Source organism: Vanessa atalanta, chromosome 18, assembly GCF_905147765.1.
Source record: "Vanessa atalanta chromosome 18, ilVanAtal1.2, whole genome shotgun sequence".
Classification (NCBI taxonomy): Eukaryota; Metazoa; Arthropoda; class Insecta; order Lepidoptera; family Nymphalidae; genus Vanessa; species Vanessa atalanta.
Window position 1 is genome coordinate 1,425,746 of NC_061888.1, and position 22,145 is coordinate 1,447,890.

The following is a 22,145-nucleotide window of genomic DNA, read 5'->3' on the forward strand; positions in this document are numbered from 1 at the left end:
ATAAAATATAATTTAACAATTTGTAGTACAAAACTGCATAACGCGTTACATGTCAATTTGATGGCACTATTTTTTGTCTGTAATTTTGCAATCTGTCAACTGTGAATTTAAATAAAGCTTTTCGATGGTATTGTTTTTATTTTGCAAATAAGTCTAGTCTTTATTATTAAATAATTAAAATATAAGTTTTATTTAATTATTCACTAAAAATGACTGAAGTACAACTACAAGAATTTAAATTAGAACCTGATTCAGAATTACGGTTTGAGGTAGAATCAAAAAACGAAAAAGTTGTTTTGGAGGTAAGTTTGAAGTAAAACTAGCATTAAATGCATTTGTAAAATATTTAATTAAATTGTTGGCTGATACCTTTCGATTGTCATCAGAATTTTATATGGTAATATTTTTAGGTTAAAAGCGGATATGCCGAGTTGTTTGGTACGGAGCTGGTCAAAGGAAAGCCTTATGAGTTCCACACGGGTGCTAAAGTGGCGGTGTTCACGTGGCATGGGTGCACGGTCGAGCTCCGAGGTCGTACTGAAGTTAGTTATATCGCTAAGGAAACTCCAATGGTAATTCATTTATTTTTTTTTCTCTTAAACCTATGACAATACATATAGCATACTAATATCGGTAGTTTCCATTAAAATTCAAGTGTATATATTTTTATTCTTTGAATTCTGAGTCAAAATATTGGCTGTTAATTTATTCTACTGTACTGGTCTGTCTAGTAAATTCAAGCCATTACCAACATAATTAAACAATTTTATTAATTAGGTCAAAGCAATTCACCATAAGGACAAAGGTTTTACTTGAATCCTATAAGGACAATTTTTTTTCAGTAATACACTTCAGAAGTGATGAAGTTTGTTTTATTTGAAAGATTATGAAGAAAGCAAAGTGCTTATTTATTTATTTTATTTATGTGTAGGTAGTCTATCTGAATGTTCATGCAGCACTGGAACAACAGAGAGTCGCAGCAGAACAGGAGAATACAAGAGGCCCTGTCACCATGGTGGTGGGGCCAGGTGATGTAGGAAAGTCAACATTAACAAGGATACTACTAAATTATGCAGTAAGAATGGGAAGACGTCCAATATTTGTGGAATTAGATGTTGGTCAAGGGCACATAAGTGTTCCTGGAACTGTGGGTAAGTTCATAGATTTTTTTTATGTTATTTTGATAAATAGTTTATACTAATATTATGAATGCGAAAGTAACTGCCTGTTTATCTGTCTGTTGATCTTACACACCAAAAACACTGAACTGAAATTTATGAAATTTCGTATAAAGCAAGTTTGAACTTCACGGTAGGACATAGGCAATATTCTATGCTTTATGACCGACTCTTATAACCAACCCTTATAACATAAATGTCACAGGTGCCAAAACCACATAGAATATTCATGTGGTCTCATCACCTCATTCCTAAGGTTGTTTTGCGTAGAATATTGTTAATGTTATTAATTATTAAAAATTGGCAGATTATTACAGCTGGCAATAAAAGGTAGTAACATATGTCTCTCTCTCTCTCTGTTTAGTTTCTTACTAATAATAAAAAAATATACAGTATTGTATATTGTCCTATTGCTATCCAAGTCGTAGGCAGATGTATTATGTACTCTAATGAAGCCATAATATTATATTGAGAAACTATTTTTAAAATATTAATAAGTATAAAATGTGATTATACTTTTCATTAGGTGCCCTGCTAGTTGAGCGACCAGCATCTATAGAAGAAGGCTTCAGTCAGCAAGCACCGCTAGTCTACCACTTTGGTCACAAATCACCCGAAGAGAATCTGGAACTTTATAATACAATTGTGTCACGGCTGGCTGAGGTGATTGCTGAACGATGCGAAAACAATAAGAAAGGTAAGATTATATAAGAAAAATGCGGATTTTCTTTTGTTGTTCTGTGGTAACTATAAATAAATAAGAATGGTTGAATGTTTTAAACTTTTTTTGAACGGGAAATACTTTAGTATAGAATAAGAATAAGAATTGGATACTATAGTACTGTGTTGGGGTAGGGTCTTTAATGAGGAAGGGATGGAGAGGGTACCTCTGGTTTTTAGTGGGTATTCCGGTGTACTAGTAGTCTTGGGCACTGGCGCGTCCCACATAACATACGTATACAACGCATAATGCGTTTCTTTAGCGATAAAAAAAGAGGGTCTTTACTGGGATAAGTTCATACTGATTGAATTTTCGACCACATGAATACCATTTCTTTCTTTTTTTATTCTGTTGTTGTTGTAATTTTTTTATGTTATTAAAAGACTCTTTAATTCAATTGCAGCATCAACGTCAGGTGTAATAATAAACACATGTGGTTGGGTGAAAGGAGCGGGATACAAGGTTTTGACACATGCTGCACAGGCATTTGAGGTATAATATTTTCCGAACATTGTTATATAAATATTGATTTATTTTAATATATTCATAATTAATTCAGTTTATTAAGTCTACATATTTCACTGTTCACGTATAAATTTTTTTTGGTAATATTTGCGTTATCGTTAGCTATTTTTTTTCTACTATCGCTGTGTTTGCATATGATTAATGTTTATTAATAATCTAATAATAAATAAATAAAGATCTAACAACTTATAATTGACTCGGTGAATTATCTGTAGTTTTTTTCTTCCATGAGGAAATATTCTTTGTGTGCAGTTAGTTTACAGATTGATACAAAATATTATATGAAAATTTTCTTTTTTTATATTTCAGGTGGATGTCATTTTAGTATTAGATAACGAAAGGCTGTACAATGAGTTAAAGAGAGATATGCCAAAATTTGTGAAAGTTGTTTACTTACCGAAAAGTGGAGGGGTACATGTTTTTTTTATTAATATTTAACATTAATTTAATTAATATAAGTTGAAGTAGATGTTAAATATTAAAATATGATCATTTCAGGTTGTAGAGCGATCGTCAACACAGCGAGCCGAGGCAAGGGACGCTCGGATACGGGAGTATTTCTATGGAAAACGAACACCGTACTACCCACACTCGTTTGACGTTAAGTTCTCCGATTTGAAGATATATAAGGTAATTTACGGATATTATTGAATTTTCGCAATTTAATTTGGAGTATTTATGGTCAAATTCAAATATGTAAGTTATTTGTATGATACAGGTTTACAAAAAGATTACTATCAATAATAATCCTGTATGGAACAGGAATCTCGGCCTTATCAGCGTGCAAATATTATTATGATATTTGTTACACTTTATATCAAATTTTTATTGTAATATTAATAAGAAGAATTCTCATTGAAAATACTTCCCAATGTTTACGTGAATAATATTTAAAATGCCATGCAATAAAACTTAATTTCAAGAAGAGTAGTTTACCAAATATAAAGCATTAAAAATTCAGTCAGTCTTTGAAAATGAATCACCCGTGCGGCAGGTGGGCGCGCCGTCGCTGCCCGACTCGTGCATGCCGCTGGGCATGCGCGCCGAGGACGCGCTGACCAAGCTGGTGAGCGTGTGGCCCGCGCCGGCGCTGGCGCACCGCCTGCTGGCCGTGTCCTTCGCCGCCGGCCCCGACGACCACGTGCTGCACTGCAACCTCGCCGGCTTCGTCTGCGTGTGAGTACCCTGCCTGTGGTGACCTTTTCTTGCCTTGCGTAGTGTAACTGAGCTCTGAGACCCTCCGAACCCTCCTTTTCGTCCACAGGACGGCGGTGGACCCCGAGCGCCAGACGCTGACCATCCTGTCGCCGCAGCCGCGCCCGCTGCCCGCCACCGTGCTGCTGCTGTCTGACCTGCAGTACATGGACAACCACTAGCGATCCGGACGGACTCGGATCGGCCCGCACCAGCTCGCACCGACCACCTGCGGTGCCTGGATCGTTTGTGAACGATGTTATTTATTGGTACAGTGAAATTCACATAAATTAAAATATTTTGATATAACTGTTTATTGAATTGAATTTGACTGTTAGATAGAACGAATACTGTGCGATGGATTTTATTGACGAGAGTGAGATGGATCTTCTCATTCTATGTGTATATAGATAGGAATAGTTTAAATTTATGTAAATAAAAGACATTTTTGTTTTTAATAACTTGTTTCATTTGAACAATCCGACTAGAAAAATAAAATATTTCATATTCCAGGAGTTTGATATTCCAAATAAACATAATGAATAATTGTGATTTGGATATTATACAATAACATCAATATTAAAAATAATTAGTGAAGAAAGAAGAGGTAGATAAACAAATTTCAGTATATTTTACAAGAATGTTATAATAAAATTTCGGTACGGCCTGAATATTTTTTTACAGAAATCATCGTCATAATTCACACATAAGAAATACAATTAATTATCACATGAAATTATATAACTTATAATCTGACATTTATTTATTAATATTTTTTTATAATTTGTATCAAAAACAATTTTATTCAATCGTGGAAATTAAGAATTACTACACAAAACTAAAATAATTAATAGTCTGTGATTATTTTATTTAAATGACTACAGCACCGATTCGTATATAATTTAAACATAATTACATGATTGCTAGCATAAGATAATATTTATGTTATCAAATTAAATCTCAATGTATTAAAAAAAAAACTACGCAGAGAAACCGCGGCTTAATTATTGAATTTTAAAAATATCAATAGTTTGACATATTGGTTGACGTTTGAATGTTTAAATAATATAAACCTTATCGTTCTGAAATAAACAGATAGTCTGGTACTCTACACAGACAGTATCTCTTAGTATCTCTTAGTATCTCTTACTCAGATATATCATCGTGCATTAGTAAACTTAGAGTACTCTCGATTCCGTCAATCTTATTATCCCTATAACTTTTATTCGGCCCGACTTGGAGTTCGAACCCAGACTATCGGGAACTGTGGCCTTATATCAAGCCATTAGACTCATGGGCGGTCAATATATAGTAGATAGACCTTCATGATAAACAGAAGGTTAGCAGCACCACTTGAATTTTAAAAGCTAAAATATTCACAAGTATATATAACCCTTACTATTGAGCAGCATACTTGGTTGACCATTGCCCAGCAGTGGGAAAACCGATAAAAGAAATTTCTGTAAAATCTTTTTGATAACTTATATTAATTTTAATACTGCTATTGTGTTCTTTTCGCTAATCCTCTAAATAATTCAGGTAAATGTTTCTGAGAAATTTATAACACAGCAGTTACGAATCTATGGTCTACTTCGATCGAAGAAGGAATAAAGATAAACAAACCTTTGATTTACGTATGCCACGCGATTTGCTAATAGCTTAGCTATATTGTGCCTTACTAAATGTTCTTGCCTAATATATATTTATTTATAATACAACACTATATCTTTCATCTACTTATAAAAACTATAATTTAGCTTTCAAAATCCCGATAATAGTTTCGTAGACGTTCAAAACGCCATTTTTCGCAAGACCACAGTGAATACCACAGATTATACAAACTCTCGACCAATGATATCGCGTCAAATCGATGCAAAATGTTGAACATTTTTCTTGTTGCTTGGAAAGACTGTCGGTAGGCACTCTAGTTATGTTGTCTGTTCTGTGTGGATTGTTCTTTATCCCCGATATCTGTATTGTTGAGATCCTTGATATGCGATTGCGCATATTTGATTGCAACCCGCATTGAATCCTGGACCATCGCCTCGCAGTTTATTAAACTTACCTGAAAATATTACATATTATTAAACGTTTACAAACAGTGTATAAAAGGAAATATCTAGCACATTGAACTTAAAATATATACTTATCACAATAAGTGTGATAATTAATACCAGCGACTGCAGGTGAATAGAAGGATGTTGAATAAAAAAAATATACTCAATAAAGCTTTTTTTATTTATTAACTTACTAACAGGAGACTAGCGTTACACACATTCCGCCATGTTGATTATTAGAGAGAGAGAACAATATTTTTGTCTCATATATTACATTGTCTATGATATTCAACATAAATACTTGCAGTCATATTTTAGATTGTTACATAATAGGCAAGTCCTGCTGGTGGAAAGACTGCCGTAAGGTTTTACTAAAAGTGGGGATGATACATCTGAGATCTGAGAGATTATTAACAATTGCGAGCCCGTGAACAATAACGCTATTAGCAGCCTGTATATTCCTACTGCTGGGCTAAGGCCTCCTTTCTCTTTGAGGAAAAGGTTTAGAGCATATTCCACCACGCTGCTCCACTGCTGCTTGGGAATACACATGTGGCAGAATTTCGTTAAAATTAGACACATGCATGTTTCCTCGCGATGTTTTTCTTCACCGCCGCGCACGAGATGAATTATAAACACAAATTAAGCACTAATAGCGCTATAGGGGCTGCATAATAAGCTTAGTTAAGAAATTGTGAAAATTGCAGTTGGCGCCATTTTACCTTAGTTGCACTCATTTCAGCGTGTGTTAGCAAAGATCGGTCGTTTGTTGCCGGTAGAATGGTGGCGTTGAATATCGGCAGGACGCAAGATAACCACTTCTCTGCTGTAAACGTCGATGACGTAATTTCCTGAAAAACATTAAAAAAATATGATTTGTTCAACTCTTTGCCCTACAATCTAACAGCAGTTCCCTGGATGATCAAACTCGTTATCTATTTCCCACTCACCTTAGGAACTCGAGCAGTGGCCACCACGACTCCTCCAGCACAACCCATCAATAGCGTGGGCAAGTTCTGATCACCACTTTCAAGTGTAGCCCGGACTGCGTCGCTTTGCATGAGGTAGGAGCAGCGCAAGAAATGCACGGTGAAGCGGCGACCTCCGCGGATCGCCTCTTGGCATGCTTCTTCAACTTCCGCTTGGGCTATTGCTCTGTAATAGAGATATTAGTTTCATTATTAATAAACTTTCAATGTTAGTGAGTTCGTTTGAATTTTATATAATTACATAACAGTAATGTTGTATTGTCTAATAAATTGCATTGAACTCAACGAGGATGACTTCTTCATCGACTCGGAGTTTGTCCTTGTTGACCAGTGTTCCTTGGTGGTATCGGTGTTCAGGGGATTCTGGATTTCTCAGCTGGTCTGGATGGTATTTATCCATTATCTGACCATCTCTGTTGTGGATTAGATCAGATGGATGGATGGATGTAATCTAGAATCTCCTTAGTGTTTGGTATTAGTGCGAGTCTCCCCAACGTTTGAATATTTAGTCACTTATTATAGTAACATATATATCGGTATTATTATTAAATTGATATGTTGTCTTTGTTTTGATGTTTTGTGTCTTGGAGATATGATATTCATTAAAAGTGATAATCCGTTTAAATAATTCATTCAAAACTTTTAGTTTAAAAATAGTATGTGGATTCACATATAGGAAAGTTATTTATCGGTTATCGCTAATACTAAGACACTCACTGTAACGCTGCGTCGTTTTTATTAGTAGCTCTCTTCTGTAAGCTCTCCAGTAGTTGCAGACAGTCTGCATAGTCGCCGTAAGGAGCGCCACCCGACCCACAGAGCTCCGACAACTCCCGCTTTATACTCGAAACTTCTCCCTTTACACGCTCCGGGTCAGCCAGTTCTATCACTTCAGCCAGCTTCTGCGCACGGCAGAAGAGTTCTTGCGCCTGGGAAGATATTTACTAATGAGATAATTATCTCTCAAAGGATCGCGTTCGTAGCAGATAAATTTATTAGTTAAAGAGTTATTGCTATATCAGTTGTAGAACACAGAGACACACACAGACTGTACCGAAAATTATAAGATTGGAACCTCGGAACATTTTCTATACTAATATCATAAAGAGGTAAGTTTTGTTTGATTGTAGGGAATCAATGGTCCAATTCTATATAGGGTATAAATTATATTTATTCAGTTGCGTTATTGTTTTATTGCAAGCGTGCGAAGACGACAATTCAGTAGGTCAGCATACTAATAGCATATAATATCAGGTACATAATATTTACGATGGGGTGAGCCAGACTACTCTTTTAAATTTTAAATTTTAAAATCAGTCCCGCGTGCAGCGGTAGCGCACCTGCAGCGCGCGGCGGCCGGCGAGCGCGTGCAGCGCGGGCGCGCGCCCCCCCGCGCCGCGCACGCGGCACACGCGCACGCCGCGCACGGCCCGCGCGCCGCGCACGTGCGTGCCGCAGCACAGCTCCCTGCGCCCGGGATTGTTCGACATTTAATATGATTACTTTATTCTATTTCTAAATGTAAATTATCTTTGTAATAAATAAAGAGATCATATACGATGATTAGCGATTAAAAATACTCGATCGATTAAACAAACTCATAAACTCAAATTTTCATTAAAAAATCTCATCTATAAATAATCTGTCATCCAAAGATATACTAAAAAGATTGCGCGTGCGCTGTCAACCGATTAATTGAGTTACACACATCACAATTATTTTCAATCTTACGATTCTCCGATTACTTACTTGGAAACTAAGGGAGGCATACATGTCACCAGTCGGAGGCCCACTTCAGGGTAAGTCTCCCCGGGGACCGTGAGCACGCCGGGCTCCGATGACAGTTGCGTACTATCTATAACTTGAGTTTGGACTAAGGCATTGGATTCTATCGTCTGTCTGAATAAGCAAGCAAAGGTACACATTAGGTAACCGAGATCTAAGATTTACAAAAATGTAATCCAAATAATTTACATAAGTAATTTTCAAAGTCCAATAATTTAATATTGATATAATGTTTAACCTTATTAATTCCTGAGCTTCCAACACGACCTTCTGCGACAACTTCTCACCATAAACTGACAAATTTAAAGTGAAGCCTTTGTCCGTAACATTCGACCCAGTCTGACATATCACGCTATTCGGCAGCACTTTCCTAATGGCCGCATTCAGCAAGTGTATCGCAGTGTGGTTTATCATAATATCCCTTCTCCTGTCGCCGTTCACTTTTAACACTACAGTATTCCCCCTCTTCACATAAACATCACTGTCTTTGCTCAGAACGAAGTGGCCTTTATGAAAGACAATGTCACGAATTTTAAAAACACTATCCACTTTAAAACGCACGTTTTCGTTAAAATCTACCGAACCATTGTCGGCAATTTGCCCACCCTCCTCGCAAAAGAAATTTGTGCTCTCCGTTACTATGTAATAGGGTTTACTTTCGCTCGGTTCTGAGAAGTCAAGCCATTCGCCGTCCTCGTCTAGTATTGCAACTAACTTTGATTTAAGAGGATCGAATGATATCTCGTCGTCTATATCTTTAATATCATATTTTGGTTGATCGTTCGTTTTCTTGATTCCATTTTCATTTAATAACTGTATCGCTTTATCGAACATAATTCCTTTATTGGAAGATTGTTCTTTAAACGCCGTTTTATGTCTCGCTTTGTGATTCGAGAGAAGTTTCCAGAAACCCTTTTTATCTATTTCCAAATTGTTCAATTTCGCTATCCTTTCGATAATGTCTTCTTGGAACCCGTGCGTGTCGTATAATTTAAAAACGACCTCCCCTGGTATTACGGTTGATTTTATTTTGGACATTGACTGAAAACAAACAATTAATTTTCATTATTGCTATTAATTGTTGGACTAAATTAGGTTAGGCCCGCAATTTATTTGTACATAATATCACGCGCACCAACCCACTGTATAATTTCGTATAGAGAATAAGTACATTGGCAGTATATGCAACATATAGTGCACCTTAAGATATATTTTTAATTATATATGATAATCACAAATACATAAGCTAAGCCAGCTACTAAAAAACCAGATTAAGTCCAGTTTACACTGTGATGGGGCTTTTTCCAAGCCTTTTTGGTAAACTCTCATTCTTCATATATTCAACTACCAAGCAGAAATACAAAGTATTGCTGTGTTCCGGGTTTAAGGCTGAGTGAGTCAGTGTAAATACGACATAACAACTTGGTTTCAAGGTACGTGGTACATTGGTGATATGGGGCATGATGAAATCTTAAAGTACCAATGTCTATCGGCAGGTACCACTTACCATCATGTGTAGTAACTCCTGAGTTTCCTCCCGCTTCATCTAGGTACAATATCTCTTTCGCACTGGTTGTTGCTTTAGTTAGTCATGTAAACCGACCAATCAAGTGTTATATATGTAGATTTAAATAAAATTATTCCATCACATCAAAGATATATACAAACCTCTTTAAACTCTTTGTATCCTAAGGCAAAACCTGCTAAGTCAACATCATTCATTTCTTCCACCTCAGGGTGCATTTTGACTAGATCCGTCCATTTCTTCGCCAACGACGCCCTTAATTGATTATAGCTATCTTTCTCATGGTCAATAATAAGCTTTGCGTCTCTCTCCTTGGACGCGAGTTCGGGGTACGTGTCTCCCAACGTGGTGACCATTTCGTCGTACAGGATGGACAGGAGGTTTGAGTTTTGGAAGACTTCGGAGCTTATTTTGAAAGATTTGCGCATAATTTGTTTTAAGTTGACGCTGAAATTTAAAATTATTACGGTAACTACTGGCACTAGGGATATCACTGGCACTGGCACAGGTTTTACATTACATTTTAAATACTATTTTCGACAGAACATAAGCGATTTACTTGGGGTCGGCGCAGCATGTCTTCTTCTTCCATACTTCCCTATCTGACGTCATCTCACAAGTAACATTCTTTCCAGCCATAACATCTTTCACACAATCCATCCATCTTTTCATTGATCGTCCCCTTCCTCTATCCACGTTCATGCTCAAAACCTTTCTCACAATATGTTCCTCATTCCTCCGCATAACATGACCATACCATGATAGCCGCCTTCCACATAACTTCTCGGTTACCGGTGCCACTTTCAAACTTCCTCTTATGTACTCATTTCTTACTCTATCCATTCGCGTAACACTACACATCATAACTCAACTTAACTTAATCCGATATAAAAAGCGATATATTCATTAGAAACTGTTTATAGTGCACAATATCGGTCAGCTATCAGCAATTTGCATCGAATACGAAAATCGAATCGAAAGGTTTGTTTATCTTTATTCCTTCTTCGGTTAGAATAGGTTATATTATAGTATTTAGTGCGAAAATAATCGTGTCTGTTTGTTGGTTATCCCATCACTAAATCCCAAAAAACATATTTCAGATTACTATCCCATAGGAGTATGGGATTATGGCAGCTATTTATCATTTGAGATTTGCCGTGATGTCCGAAATCAAACAGGACGACATCATGACATAACCAAGAAATATTTTAGATTAATAAGGAAACAGCTTGATTGTTTTCATGGAACAGTAGTTATTATTTATTAACATATACAGAAATAATGTTTCCTCACCTAGACGAAGGGAACGCGCCGTCAGCGAGACACACGCTGATCATCCGAGCGTGGTCCGCCAGCCGCCGGTACGCGTGGGCCAGCCGAGCGTCGGCGCTGGAGCTCGCGCTGTACTCCGCCGCGCCTTTACTATTCTTTGAACAGAGACACAAAATAAATATTAATATCAAATGACAAATAAGTTATCCATATAGAGTCTATTGTACATTTTTGTTTCATAAAATGTCAGGCAAATGGTTAGTGGTCACCGTTAAACTGAGATAATGTCGCTGTAAGAAATATTAGTGATCGCCAATGCGCCATCAACCTTGGGATCTAAGATATTATGTCTTTGCCTTTATATTTTGACACACTCGCCCTTCAAACAAAAAACAGTAAACAACAGTACTAAGTACATCTGATGTATAATAGGTACCAAGTAACTTGATTTTAATGCTGCGGATCCCAAAAAGCTAAGTTTAAATCGCCTTATAGGCTAATCAATTCATCAAAGAGGCAGGTGGTGTAGTCTTTAATAAAATCCAAGACTGTATCACTTATTTTTCACCTTTTCAATGGCCGAGATGAGCGGTCGGAATAGATCCGTGTCGTAGTTAGAGGGAACACCCTGTAACAAAGCGGCCATGCGCTCTAACCCCATACCAGTATCCACGTGCTGGCGCCTGAGTGCACTCACTGATCCGTCCATTTCTCTGAAATGAACTCGACCGTTAAAACATTCTTTTACCTAATCATACTAGTTTAAAGTAAAATCCATAGGCGATATTTGTATACGGTAGTCAATGCAAAAGTTTATATTATTTAATTGCATCTTGTACTAAGATTAAATCATTGTATTCTCAACGACGTATTCCTGATCAAGGAAGGGCAGGGCAGTTTACAGTATAATTTGTTTATTTAAGTTTTTAAAATACAAAAAAAAAACATTTACGCATTATCCGTTAATAAAATTAATTGTCGTTTACATGTTACAGATTAAGTTCCGAAAAGTACCTCACCACCATCGAATTACATTTTTGTATATGTTTTGGCATTTACTTTTATTGGAAATGGTTAACGATTGTAAAACATCACACTATAGCCCACAGCAGTGGAGCAGTAATTTAAATATAACTCACCGAATACATTGGATGAACACAATGTTCCATATTTCTGTAAGAGAACCATCTGGATGTATGTAGTGTATCTCAGTACAAGGACCACATGGTCCCGTCGGTCCCATCTCCCAGAAGTTATCCCTAGCCCCGTGACCTTTGATATGACTAGACGGTACACTAAAAGAAAAAAAATTATCAGCTGTTTCTTTAGTTTTCATTCACTCATTCTTTGCCTTTCATTGTTTCATTTCAGTTCAAAGATTAATATTTATTACTTTATGATAACTGCAGTTATCAAATATTTTTATTGTTTGTTTATATTACAGTTTATCATTTATTGTATAATATTTTAAAGATGATAAAGAAATCTTTTCAGACATCTGTTATTTAGTTTTCTGTAACATTGTAAGAAAATGTAAAACTTAATTCATTATACGGGTAAAAGCAGAATCAATTTAAATTATACTTTATTCAAAGTAGGCTTTTACAAGCACTTTTGAATCGTGATTTAACAATCTATATTAACTGGAGCTACCACCAGTTTGTAATGCAGATTCTACCGACAGAAACCGGCAAGAACCTCAGTAGTTACTCTTTTGTAAATAAATTAAATCATGATTTCATTATTCAATTTATCATATTAGAAGAACTATAAATAGTTTTCATATGAGTATACCCAATCTGTTTCCAAATATCTCTGCACTCACTGTCCTCCTGCAGGCCTATGACGGCATCACCAGAGAAATAGGTGACTAATAAATTTTCAGGTTTCATTTTGTATGGACCCAATAGAAGATTCCAGGCCATTTGACAAGCTTCTTTCTGAAAGATCAAAGCTTAATTTATTTAATGACTATGACAGCCATGCAAATACTTGAGTCAACATAATTACTTTTTTAGTAAGTGTAATTATCTATAGCCTATTACAATAACAAATGTACAAAAGCCAAATAAACAGAATTCAATATTAAAGTAAAACAATATCATTGGAGAGCTTGAATACTCTATGATTGATATTAATTATGGATTTGTGAAAAAATTGCATTTTGGACATTGATGAATTTGTTATTAGAACTTTAGAAGTAAAATTAAAATGGATGTAACAATGATATATTTAATAAAGATATGTTAGTAATGCATAATATAACTGAGATGTTAGCAAATTGCATAGAATTTGATAATCAAAGATCTGTTTACCTTTATTCTTTCTTTGATTGGAAGCAACTATATATTAACTTTGTGGAATAATTGCTTTATATTCTTTACTTTATTGCTTACTCTAATAATAAATTACATTAAGAATGTGAGTAAATATAGATTGAATAAGAACTTTAAGTATAGTTATACCTTATAATAATCACCAAATGACCAATTACCAAGCATCTCGAAAAATGTGTGGTGATGGCCATCGATACCAACTAAGTCCAGGTCATTATGTTTGCCTCCAACTCGAATACACTTTTGTGAATTAACAGCTCGAGGGCATGGGGCATCGACAACTCCTAAGAATACACCTTTGAACTAAAGAAAAGTGGTTGCAGTCAGTGTTCAATGTTACATTAATATTCATAATTAGTTATAAATTTACCTGATTCATGCCAGCGTTCACGAATGGCACTGTGGGATCACATAGCGCCACAACAGAACTAGATTTAATTTGTTTATGATCATGATTATCTTTAAAATAATTTATGAAAGTATTCCTAATGAAGCTGCTCGAAGATTTCAACCTTCTCTGAGAAGGTCTATGTATTCTATTTTTTAAAATTTGTAGCCTTAACATTTTTCCAGGTTATATGATTTAAACAAATATTAAGTATTAGCTTTTATTTATTTTAATATCGATAACGCTATATAGTTACTGTTGATATTAGGAACATATTTATTATATATATATTTTACTTGAGCTGAGAAATTGTTTTAATTAGTTGTTAAAATTCGCAAAACAAATATTTTTGCAGTTTTTTGAACTTTGACTCAGTCACAGCTGTCAATAAAGTTTGACAATAATTGATATATGTCACAACAGCTGTTATATTCTTATAGAGATTTTTATATAAGTTTAGTTTTTATGTAAGTAAATTTAGATGTAAGAACAAGATCATTATATATAGGTACCAAACGCCAAATACTGAAAAATATTTTTTATATTTTCATAGTAAAGCGTATCCGATTTGGAGTTTCAAATTATTGCTTAAACGTTGGCAGTTATAGTCTGTACTCGTCAAGACGTCAATGACAATTCGCATTAGGCAGTAATAAGTACATTAATTCTAAAATAAATATTTTTATTGTAAAATCATGTAATTTGTATCAAAAGGTACACGTGTATATTTGTCAGTGGGTGTCTTAATTATGTGAACAAATGCACTAAAAGTTATATATAAATATATTTTTAATGTTTTAGTTTTGTGTTTGCGAGGGACACGTAAGTCTGGTCGTGTTCTAGAAAATTACAGATATTGGATAAAAATGGATCATTTAAAAGTGTATATTTTGTGGCTATGTTTCGTGTTATCGGCGGCTACGGCGCTCGGTCCCGAAAGTAATAAGAAAGCCGAAGATTCCTCTGACGACGATGAAAAGTCATTGGAAAACTTAGAGTCGGAAACGCTTAATGATCCGGAATATTACAATGAATTAACTGAGGCTATTAATAAACAAATAATGTCTATGCAAGAGTATGCCGATGCAGTCAGTAAAACGACGCGACTTCTAAAAAAGGAAGAAGAAAACATAGGTGACGAAATTTGTATATATCTTAGTGTATAATTATTCTAGCCTTACGTTGGCTTATCATCATGTATCAGACAGTAAAGTCTCCACTGCTGCACCATACTGCTTTATTTACGGGTAACCTGCATGTATAAGATAAAATATTGCAGGTTTCCGGGTGATGTTTTTCTTCACTACCAAGCATGAGATTAATTTTATAATTCAAATTAAGTACCTCAAAAATCTGAAACTTTCACTGGGATATTGCAGCTTATATACATAATTACTTATTTGTATTTACTTTAATTTTTAGATACATTAGATCCTGTCCAAGCTGATAATAAAATAGGGCAAATGGAGTATACTTTGAAGTTACTGAGGCTTAGTTTGTTGAAACAAACAGAGCCCAATTGGATGCCTCCGAGTAAAGCAGCTAATCTGCAGGAAAATGAGTTTGAGGTAATTTATTTTGTCAATTCTGATATTGTTCGTATTGGAGTAATATTATGTAAATAAGTGGGCTATCTCACAAAGTAAGCTTTTTTATATAAGAATTATAGTGTCTGAAATGACTATGCTCAAATAAAAAGAAATCTACAGTTTTATAACAGCTGAGATTTAGTAATGTAATTTTGTTTTAAGCCCTCATGTGACTTTATATATCAAATTATTTTGTTAGGCAATTTTAGTTGAACTTGTAATGTCTACTAATATTTAAATGACTTCTTCTAGTGTTTAGTATGTATAGTAATTATGTTATTTATTTGGGTAATAGTGTATCTTTACAGTGTCAGCTAGTGCACAGGAGACATATCATCTTAGTTCTAAAAGTTGGTGACACTTTGGAAATGTAAGGAATGGTAAATATTTCTTACAATGCCTATGTCTCAGTATATTCCTGGTGATCACTTACCATCAGGTGGCTCATTTAACCGTCTTTACATTCCGACACTTTGGAAACCACCTAAAGCTTTTGGTCATATGTCAATTTTAAAAAAACACTCTCGTCTAAACTAAGTTTATGTTAGTTTGTGTAATAGACATTAGAGAAATATAATTTATAACTAAAAATGTTTATTTATAGAATATGGAAGAAAATCCACAGGATATCTTAGATACATTGCCTCCATTACCCGAGGAGAAAGAAATAGAATTGTCGCCTGAAATGAAAGAAGGTAGGTCTATATTATGTTATACTATAAATTTTTGTTTTATTCGAAACTTGGTATTGTATCCGATTTAACTTCTCAATGATATCGATCCAACTCCCGTAATTCAAAAAACTGTTCAGCGTCATAATATTAGTAAATATACAATATAAGGACTCTTTTGAAGGTGGATTTTAAACTTCGAATATTCATTTTTGAAACAGTAAAAATCTTCTAAAATAAATTATTATTTTAGCTACATTATTTCCTCTTGAAACACTTCCCCTTAAGTGAAAAACAAAGTGCCAATTATATACAGTTAATACGTAAATAGTTATTGCAGTTTTTATTTCGATACTAAAATACGTCAATTTAAGGTCTTGATAGTGTGAAATAAAAAATAATTTTAGTAATTATTACTATCGATTATAAAAATTGTGATTTTTTAAAAACCTATTATATTTTTTCCTACACCCTTCTACTTCTACTTGCTAAGAATATGTATTTAAAAAACATGTCGTGGCCGGGTAGCACGTTTAAACCCAGCATAGTGTCTAATGTCTGACCCGTAATAAAATATTTAACACTACGTCAATTAACTGAATTACTCAATGCGGTATTTTGATAACTCTATGTGGGAAATTCAAATGGAGTTATCTTAAGAGCTCTGAAAATATATAAGAGCGCTTATTCCCGGTTAGTCGTTTTCTCGAATTGCCTTAAAATTTACTCGAGATACCCTAAGCACTGTAAAATATACGGTTACTATTAGTGACAATTAATTTTAATATTTAATATATGTATTAAATATGTATCCAATATATTATAATTATTGCAGTAACTTATTATGATTCGTATATTAGTTTATTTTCTATGCAATTGAAAATAAAAATCCATAGAAAATATCTTGTAATCGATGCTTTATATTGATTGGCTTGGCTTTAGTATATGTGATTATACACACATACGCAGTTACAAGCGGCATTTGGAAGAAGCGCTTTTAAATCTCGAATTTTACAGCAAAGGAAGTATTCGAAGCAGCCATGGTAAAATTGGATCGGAGATCACCGGACCTTCGGGGAGCTATACTTCAGGTGAAGCAAGCCGCGGATTGGGGCTATGTACCCGCTAAGATCAAACTAGCTTGGTCGTATATTTACGGCGAGGGCGTCGAACTCGATGTGGAAAAGGCTAAGAAGATATTTGAAGAGTTGAGTGAGGAAGGAAATGCAGATGCACATGCGGTAAGTTATCCATTAATGTGAAGGAACTAAACGTTATATTCATGGCTGTAGCCAGTTCCATCTTAACCCTAGGGGACATGACCTTGGGCCCGTAGCTTGACGCGGGTCGAAAACCACTGCATAACTATATATGAGTGGGTTAATAATGACAGGACGATTAAGTTTTGATAAAAATGAAAATATATAACATAAATAGTTATTAATTCTCGCCCCTAATATTTTTAAACTAATTTAATTGGCCGTTTCTTATAAACGACTTAAAATGCATAAATTAAACTTGATAAAATTAAAATTAAACTTTTTGAAACTCTATAGTAATATTATGAAGAGGTAAAATTTGTTTTAGAAGGTAATCTAAGGGTATAAATTAATTATATCATATAATTTTCTTTGTGAATTAATTGCACTCGTGTGACCGGGGCGGGTCGCTAGTCTTCTATACATTTCTTTTGTGAAAATAAAAATGGTGTCGGTCCAGTTAGTTTTATTTAAGAAATTAAGATGAGAACTCGTAACCCGCCGGCTACCCAGGGGCTGGGCTTCCTGCACGCGACGGGCGTGGGCGTGCCCGTGTCGCAGGCGCGCGCGCTGCTGCACTACACGCTGGGCGCGCTGGGCGACAGCGACTACGCGCAGATGGCGCTGGCCTACCGCCACTGGGCCGGCGCCACGCTGCCCGGCTCGTGCCCCAAGGCCATGGAGCTGTACATGAAGGTGGCGCACAAGGTGGCGGCGCAGGTGAGCCTGAGCGGCGGGCCGGCCGTGCAGCGCGTGCGCCTCATGGACGAGGCGGAGGGCGCCGGCTCGGGCGCCGCGCTCGACACCGACCTCATCGAGTACTACCAGCTGCTGGCCGAGCGCGGCGACGTGCAGGCGCAGGTACAATTTTGTTACTTTGTTATATATTGTTGAACAAAAAATAATAATTCTAAAACTTAAATTGTCATGCTGCTTGGTAATAAAGATGTGCAGGCACATTTAATAAAAAAAAAAATTAAACATAGGTTACACTAAATACAAGAAAAACATGTCTGTGGAGATACAAATGTAACAATTAAAAATTGTCCACTTCTCAGACTTTATTGTCCATGACTGTTGTGTATTTTATTTAATTGTGTTCCGTTTTATTTCCCTTCATATTTATAAGAATATTTTTAAATAAATTGGCCACCTGATGGTAAATGTATGTATCACTAAGTACATATTGCTGTTTGGTGGAAGAATATATGATGTGTGGGTAGTACAAATCCAGACGGGCTTGCACGAAGTTCTACCACTAATTGTTTAAATTAAAAATTAAATTAATATACAATTAATTATCCGCGATCCTTTTTAGGTCGGCCTCGGCCAGCTGCACTTCCAGGGCGGTCGCGGCGTGACGCTGGACCTCAACAAGGCGCTGCACTACTTCCAGCAGGCCGCTAAGACTGGCAACGCCGTCGCGAACGCCTTCCTCGGCAAGGTGATTATATTATATTAGTTCACTAATGTTGGTTGTGCCGTGTGTTTCCGGCAGAACAGTATAAAGCTCCTCACAAATCCTGGTGTCTTTAAACTTCATCATCACATCGAGGATAATCTTAGCCAGCCAAAACCAAAATATGATTACATCTCGAAAGTTATAAAAGTCAAATAAACAAATTTTGACATTCATTTGAAGCGATGTTATTGGTTTTGTGTGTACCTTGTGTTTGTTTGTACCTTGAATAATCTATAATATTAATTATGGACTTTTATGATAAATTTTTCCAGATATACCTGGAGGGAGGCGACGGAATCAAAGCTGACAACGACACGGCTCTCAGATACTTCAGGAAAGCTGCTGAACTCAACAATCCGGTTGGTCAAAGCGGCCTCGGTATCATGTATTTACAGGTCGGTCTTGTTTTATATATTTTAAACAGATTATTATTAATAGTTTTTTTATCATTTATGTTTCTATTTTTCTATCCCACTAATGGTAAGACTGTAACTGGTGGGCTTTAACGAGCTCTTGGGTAGGTAGCTCATCTAATCTAATTGTACTTATATGTATTACTAGCCGAACTCTCTGCTTTAGCGACCCGAAATGTGTAAAACTTTATTGATCACAAACCTTCACCCCCTCTTTGCCCATTTTACCCCCATACATACATCGAATGATTCCCTCCAGGGATAATTTTCGCCATGAAACCTATGTTCTTCCCCGAGCCTTTAACTATTTCTATACCAATTTTGCATCTAAATGTGAAGCGGTTTAAGTGTGAAGAGGTAATAGACAGAGTTGCTTTAGTATTTATAATTTTGATATTGTTATATTTATTAAACTACTTTTGTCTTATCATGTCTTCAGGGTCGAGGAGTGCCGAAAGACACGGCAACAGCGTTTAAATACTTTGCGATGGCGGCAAACCAGGGCTGGGTGGAGGGGCAGCTGCATCTGGGCTTTATGTATTTCGGTAAGATCGCTATAACATATGATAACGAGACGCAATATTTTGTTATTATTACATTGTGTGCATGAAAATAATATGACATAAAAAAACTTTAAGAGAAAGTCACTAACCCAAGTTCGTCTACAGGAGGCATCGGCGTCCGACGCGACTTCAAGCAAGCCAACAAGTACTTCTCGCTCGCGTCGCAGTCGGGGCACGTGCTGGCGCTCTACCACCTGGGGCAGATGCACGCGCAAGGGCTCGGCGTGCTGCGCTCCTGCACCACCGCCGTCGAGGTGAGCCCCATCGTCACACTCTACGAGCGCGGGAGACACCCTCCATCTCACCCTCGTCGGCTCTGTGTTGTGTTGTGTTGTGCAGCTGTTCAAGAACGTGTGCGAGCGCGGGCCGTGGGGCGCGCGGCTGATGCTGGCGCACGCGGCGTGGCGCGCGCGCGACTCGGACTCGGCCTTCCTGCAGTACCTGGCCATGGCCGAGCGCGGCTACGAGGTGGCGCAGAGCAACGCCGCCTTCCTGCTGGACGAGGGCGCGGCGCGGGCGTTCGGCGCGGCGGCGGCGGAGCGCTGGCGGCGCGCGCTGCAGCTGTGGGCGCGCGCGGCGGCGCAGGGCTGCGCGGGCGCGCGCGTCAAGCTGGGCGACTACCACTACTACGGGCAGGGCACGCCGCGCGACCTGGACGCCGCCGCGCACCACTACCGCGTGGCGGCCGACACGCTGCACAGCGCGCAGGCCACGTTCAACCTGGGCTACATGCACGAGCGCGGCCTGGGCCTGGCGCGCGACCTGCACCTGGCCAAGCGCTGCTACGACCTGGCGGCCGACGCCTCGCCCGACGCGCGCCTGCCCGCCGCGCTCGCGCTGGCGCGCCTGCACGCGCACTCCGCGCTCGAGGGGCTGCTCGAGGTACCACTGATCACTTCTCATGTTTCTGTTTTTCTAATCTTAACTATTACTTTATTGCTAACTGTATACGCACACTAGTAAAGTAGTGTGACGTTTGTCGAGTGACAAGATTAGCTGTCATAGACCAAAATAATAAGTCTGTCTGTCTGTTGCTCTTTTATGGCCCAACCACTGAACGGAATTTGATAATACTTGGTTTGAAGCAAGCTAGAACCTCAAAGAAACTAAAAATCTTTTTTATGCCTAACATCATCATCCTGTTCATTTAAACAAAGCCGCGAGTAATAAGTAGTTACATAAAAATGTAATCTAATTCCATTAATTAATTATTAAAACAAATCTTAAAGTAATAAATAAAACATTTTCATAAATATATATATTATATCCAATATGGAGTATATTTAAAGATAATGTGGTGTTTATTTTTAATTATTTCGATTAATTTATCAGCATAAATTATTCTCTACTTATCAACATAATACTATTCTCTTTCTCTCTCTTGATAAAATTCAATGATATTTAAATGGCAATTCGACAGTCTCTTTCGCAGAGTCCACTCGCTTTCATCTTCCTGTCCGGTGAATCGACGTTCCTTTCGAACTGGGACTTGTATCTCATCTCGGCCCTGGTGGGCGCTCTCGGCTTCGTGATCTACCTCCGGCGACCGAACCAGCCGGTCAACTGAACGAGTGAACGCAATCGAATCATTCACTAAACGAATGTAGCAGTAAAACGATTCGAAGTCCATACAGAATGAATCAAAGATTTTATAGACAAACGTGACCAAAAGTGTTTTGAAAAATTTAGTGCAATTTTAATTTAGTAACACGCATAAGCAGTAATTTATTTATTTCAATTATCGTTCTATAATACTTTCATCTGTATTGTGTTAACAATATGTCAATCAAAAGTTCTAATGACAATACAAATTCCATTACGAATAATTTTTAATCTATATTTTCTGTTTGATAACTTTATAGTGTTATGAGAAACACTTTGTAAATACAAATAGTTACAATAAGTATTCATTTGGTTTTATTTACAAACTTATAATGACATACATTTTTAGTACATACTAAACATCTGATGAACACTATTTTAGTTGGAAAAGTATCAAGATTAATCAAGTTTAGTAAGTAAAAAGTATATTATTTAATTTCTAATTGAAATGTGAACAACGCGAATTTTAACTGAAGGTTGTGAACATGTCCTTACGTAATAAATTAATTTCTTTTTTGTTGTTGAAACAAAACGGCCCATACATACAAAATTTTGGTTAAAAACAGTTTATAACCTCTTTTTTTTCGGTTTGGCTTTTATTTGTGTCGAGAATACA

The 22,145-nt window shown here is 36.7% G+C and overlaps 3 protein-coding genes across 5 annotated transcripts; 2 read left to right on the forward strand and 1 right to left on the reverse strand.

Moving 5' to 3' along the window:
* Positions 1 to 102: 102 nt before the first annotated feature.
* Positions 103 to 4,070, forward strand: LOC125070964 (protein CLP1 homolog). The gene is made up of 9 exons (XM_047680995.1): positions 103 to 302; positions 411 to 572; positions 932 to 1,151; positions 1,705 to 1,875; positions 2,303 to 2,391; positions 2,734 to 2,835; positions 2,923 to 3,054; positions 3,419 to 3,600; positions 3,689 to 4,070. Exons 1-9 carry the CDS (start codon positions 210 to 212, stop codon positions 3,798 to 3,800), a joined length of 1,263 nt encoding a protein of 420 aa, XP_047536951.1. The 5' UTR covers positions 103 to 209; the 3' UTR covers positions 3,801 to 4,070.
* Positions 4,071 to 4,752: 682 nt separating this feature from the next.
* Positions 4,753 to 14,335, reverse strand: LOC125070986 (alanine--tRNA ligase, mitochondrial). The gene is made up of 14 exons (XM_047681029.1): positions 13,953 to 14,335; positions 13,712 to 13,885; positions 13,041 to 13,186; positions 12,386 to 12,541; positions 11,815 to 11,959; positions 11,268 to 11,401; positions 10,118 to 10,421; positions 8,688 to 9,490; positions 8,414 to 8,563; positions 8,005 to 8,131; positions 7,382 to 7,593; positions 6,626 to 6,830; positions 6,398 to 6,526; positions 4,753 to 5,683 (listed from the first exon to the last, which is right to left on the reverse strand). Exons 1-14 carry the CDS (start codon positions 14,145 to 14,147, stop codon positions 5,543 to 5,545), a joined length of 3,021 nt encoding a protein of 1,006 aa, XP_047536985.1. The 5' UTR covers positions 14,148 to 14,335; the 3' UTR covers positions 4,753 to 5,542.
* A 157-nt stretch (positions 14,336 to 14,492) lies between these two features.
* LOC125070965 (protein sel-1 homolog 1) lies at positions 14,493 to 21,831 on the forward strand. Of its 3 annotated transcripts, none has more exons than XM_047680998.1 (12): positions 14,493 to 14,684; positions 14,772 to 15,104; positions 15,393 to 15,538; positions 16,164 to 16,254; positions 17,248 to 17,471; positions 18,003 to 18,313; positions 18,819 to 18,933; positions 19,224 to 19,346; positions 19,804 to 19,909; positions 20,033 to 20,181; positions 20,267 to 20,809; positions 21,348 to 21,831. In XM_047680998.1, the coding sequence occupies exons 2-12, from the start codon at positions 14,837 to 14,839 to the stop codon at positions 21,492 to 21,494; spliced, it is 2,223 nt and encodes a 740-aa protein (XP_047536954.1). In that variant the 5' UTR covers positions 14,493 to 14,684; positions 14,772 to 14,836; the 3' UTR covers positions 21,495 to 21,831. The 3 variants fall into 3 exon arrangements, with proteins under 3 accessions (XP_047536954.1, XP_047536952.1, XP_047536953.1); XM_047680996.1 differs by having other exon boundaries at positions 14,494 to 14,684; positions 18,003 to 18,350; positions 18,808 to 18,933; XM_047680997.1 differs by having other exon boundaries at positions 14,494 to 15,104; positions 18,003 to 18,350; positions 18,808 to 18,933.
* Positions 21,832 to 22,145: the final 314 nt, after the last annotated feature.

Bases quoted from the DNA above. Each gene is read 5' to 3' on its own strand.
- LOC125070964 (XM_047680995.1), top strand. From the start codon at position 210: ATGACTGAAGTACAACTACAAGAATTTAAATTAGAACCTGATTCAGAA. The intron at 1,152-1,704 runs GTAAGTTCATAG...ACTTTTCATTAG, and splicing joins AAGTGTTCCTGGAACTGTGG to GTGCCCTGCTAGTTGAGCGA. The intron at 1,876-2,302 runs GTAAGATTATAT...ATTCAATTGCAG, and splicing joins ATGCGAAAACAATAAGAAAG to CATCAACGTCAGGTGTAATA.
- LOC125070986 (XM_047681029.1), bottom strand. From the start codon at position 14,147: ATGTTAAGGCTACAAATTTTAAAAAATAGAATACATAGACCTTCTCAG. The intron at 11,960-12,385 runs GTGAGTTATATT...AGTTCATTTCAG, and splicing joins GTGTTCATCCAATGTATTCG to AGAAATGGACGGATCAGTGA. The intron at 7,594-8,004 runs GTGCGCTACCGC...ATATCTTCCCAG, and splicing joins CCGGCCGCCGCGCGCTGCAG to GCGCAAGAACTCTTCTGCCG.
- LOC125070965 (XM_047680997.1), top strand. From the start codon at position 14,837: ATGGATCATTTAAAAGTGTATATTTTGTGGCTATGTTTCGTGTTATCG. The intron at 16,255-17,247 runs GTAGGTCTATAT...CGAATTTTACAG, and splicing joins GTCGCCTGAAATGAAAGAAG to CAAAGGAAGTATTCGAAGCA. The intron at 17,472-18,002 runs GTAAGTTATCCA...CCGGCTACCCAG, and splicing joins GAAATGCAGATGCACATGCG to GGGCTGGGCTTCCTGCACGC.